At 36.5% G+C, this 2,998-nt stretch overlaps 1 protein-coding gene across 2 annotated transcripts; it reads right to left on the bottom strand.

The window, feature by feature from the left end:
• Positions 1 to 626: 626 nt before the first annotated feature.
• LOC134846139 (uncharacterized) lies at positions 627 to 2,160 on the bottom strand. Of its 2 annotated transcripts, none has more exons than XM_063863366.1 (2): positions 1,003 to 2,160; positions 627 to 719 (listed from the first exon to the last, which is right to left on the bottom strand). In XM_063863366.1, exon 1 carries the CDS (start codon positions 2,125 to 2,127, stop codon positions 1,048 to 1,050), a length of 1,080 nt encoding a protein of 359 aa, XP_063719436.1. In that variant the 5' UTR covers positions 2,128 to 2,160; the 3' UTR covers positions 627 to 719; positions 1,003 to 1,047. The 2 variants fall into 2 exon arrangements, with proteins under 2 accessions (XP_063719436.1, XP_063719437.1); XM_063863367.1 differs by lacking the exon at positions 627 to 719 and having other exon boundaries at positions 829 to 1,348; positions 1,518 to 1,669.
• Between the last annotated feature and the right edge of the window lie 838 nt (positions 2,161 to 2,998).

Genomic DNA, 2,998 nt, shown 5'->3' with positions numbered 1-2,998 from the left:
GATCAGCTGATTTATCTGCCGTATCTTTTGTTTGATTGAAATACATAACATCTGAAGTTAAACACCGGAATCCAAAATTTTTCCAACTTACAGGCTTTTGAAACAATGTCAGCGATCTGAATTTGGTTTGGCAGTATCGGTTGTTGCGCTAACGGATAATTTCATTCGTTTGATTTCGTGTTCCGTGTACTTAACTTCCGTGATCTCTGTTGGCTATTTATGATGCAGCAGAATTTGGTGGTACATCAATTGGTCAGTTAACTACCGTGTCAGTTCGGGTTTTAGTCAGTAACGGCATTTCTTTTTGAAATAATTTTCTATCAAAAATCAGCCATAAAAAATTCTCTTATTGAAAATATTTCATGGTAAGCTTGAAAATTGCTTAAAGTTACAGTATTTGTACATCACCTTAAGCATTTTTGATCGTTGATTAATTATTTCCTTTTTCAAAATAAATTAATTTAATCGAGAACTCTACCCTTTTCTCGGTGTGTTTTTCAAAATGAATAAATTCTCAGACTGTTTTAGTGGGCAACTGGCGCCAAACAAAATTCATAACTTATTCGATCCAAAAGAGTACCAAAACTATCCCCTATCCGAACTAAGAGACATGTTATTTCCGATTTCCTGACACGGTCAGTTGCTGACAAATTCGACTTCGAGCTCGCACGCCGTTGATTTCATATCGCTCGAAGTTTTTAAGCAGGATACGTTGTCTTCTACGAAAGAATGTGCTCTGACAATATACATTAGAAATAAAAATGATTATGTAATTTAATAATTTGGAGAAAAAAAATCAGCAAAAAACGACACAAATATATAAACAGATCTACTTAACAGTTTCCTCTCTGAAACAATGGTTCGGAATATCTACAATTTTATTATAGCGGGATTCATTTGCAGACAAGACATCCTTGGAGAGAAGGATTGTTAAGCAGATCTCTGTGAAATTTTCAAGTCTATGGTCTCAATTAGAGCACATCCTAAAATATTCCAATTTACCATTTACCAACCAAATTTAACTTGGTTAAAGTCTTCAGTTGATATCTAACTAGCTGGTGTAGTCATTATACAGGGGTGTTTCAGTAGCCCCAGAGCATATAAGGCACCTGTAGCGGCGTCTGCTTTCGCCTGTTTCTTCGAGGAGCTGCCAGTATGAGGCACATAATCCACATTATTCACTCGCACTTTGTAGTGGAACAGACGTCTATGCAGGGGTCCCTTCTCGTTCATTTCAATATAGATCGGATTACCCCACATCTTTTTCCTGCTGTGCTCCAACAGTGTGAGCACCGAAGTGGCCGAGTAATCAGCATTCTGGAGCCTGTTCACATTGGCCGCCTTCTCGCTATCAATGCCATTACAACTTTCATCTGCCGAATCACTATTGCCACTTTTGGGCTTCTTTTCACTTTTGCTACCTAGTCCTGCTCTACCTATGCTAAAACTAACATCGACCGGCTTTACATGAAGCTTACAAGAATGGCATTGATCAGAACATAGGACTGATTGCTCACAACTCTTCAATCCCAAAGTCTCGTCTGGAACCCATCCCGATTTGATCATCACCTTAAAGCCGAGTTGCGTGTAGTCGTGAACAAATTTGGATGAATATATGAACATATCGTCGGTGGGTGACAAAAGCTTCTCAACTTCGTAATCATGAGGACTGAAGTACTTCGGATTCAATAAATTCACATCTGTTCCTCCTTTGAATAACCCTGGATACTCGTAGTCGCTCTTTTTACCGGATTCTTTGCTCTGATCTTTAGCCCTTGATTTGTCTCCGAATACGGACGGTTTACTATCCATAAACCTACGATAGCTTGGATATGAGTCTTTTCTTTTGGTTTCTAGAGTCTGATTGAACTTAAAATGATCCAGTCCAGATCCCACCGGATACTTTCTACTCAGCTTTTTCGTGCTGAGATCTGCGTCCTTCTTGGACGATTTACTACAGCCTAAAGCTAGGTTGAGAAATATGTCCATCTGTAAATTTTTGGGAAAAATTGTGAATAAAACTTGACGCTTTGGAGGTTTTTCATCGCAGTAATGTTTTTCTTCACTTCGACGTTTTTGGGATTTTCTGTCTTTGCTTGACTCTTTGATGACCGACTTTTCGCCCATTATTGAAATTTAATTAGGTCGAGTCTTGTCATTAAACCTGAAAATGCACTTTTTGAGCTGCAATTTCTGCGCAGACCTAATTTGAGACATGTAGTAAGCTTTTTTAACACGCAGCATGAAAGTATGAATTTCCATGAACTCTAAATGATTAAAACATTTCTCTATATTTATCAAGTGACCAGGCTGGGCAAGGTGAAAACACTTCGAATGAATTGAAAAAAAGCCAGACCGCTGTTGTGTTAGTGAACTAAACAAAACTAAAAAACAACCAAATTATCTATCTTTAATGTCTAATTTCATAGAAATTATACACAGAGGCGAAGCGCAACACTTGCGATGCAGAAACTTATTACGAATGGAAAAAAGACAGAAGTCAAATAAAACTTCTAAAAAATCAAGTTAAAAAAAACTACAAAAAATCAAAAGCCTCACTTTAGTATCGGACGAGGTTCATAAACAGCCTTTAAAAAATGCAAAAATGATTTCCCGAGCGTTAAAAAACTTTGGGTCGAAAACTGCTAAGCCGAAAACAAAACTGTAGTCAAAAAATTTTTCTGAAGTTTTAAAAGTTTTTACGACCCATCAAACTGAAACACATAATCGCATACGGATACTTTTTGCCCTCAAAATTACGCAATATAAGTCGATATAACATGAACTGAAGTTGTTATAAAAATAAATTTAAAACAACGAAAAAAAACTCCATTTTCAAAAACTCAACCGTCAGAAATAAAAATGAGCTCGAACATACTTTCAGGAATTTTACATGAATTTTACATATATATATGCTTGAATTTGGTTTTTTCCTTCAGAGAACTTTGACTGTTTAATTAACAACATTTTGCATATTTCTAACAGACAGATACCATCT

This window comes from Symsagittifera roscoffensis, chromosome 5 (assembly GCF_963678635.1).
Source record: "Symsagittifera roscoffensis chromosome 5, txSymRosc1.1, whole genome shotgun sequence".
NCBI lineage: Eukaryota > Metazoa > Xenacoelomorpha > Acoela > Convolutidae > Symsagittifera > Symsagittifera roscoffensis.
The sequence above is the reverse complement of the archived record's forward strand: the minus strand, read 5'-3'. Positions and strand labels throughout refer to the sequence as shown.

Bases quoted from the DNA above. Each gene is read 5' to 3' on its own strand.
- LOC134846139 (XM_063863366.1), bottom strand. From the start codon at position 2,127: ATGGGCGAAAAGTCGGTCATCAAAGAGTCAAGCAAAGACAGAAAATCC.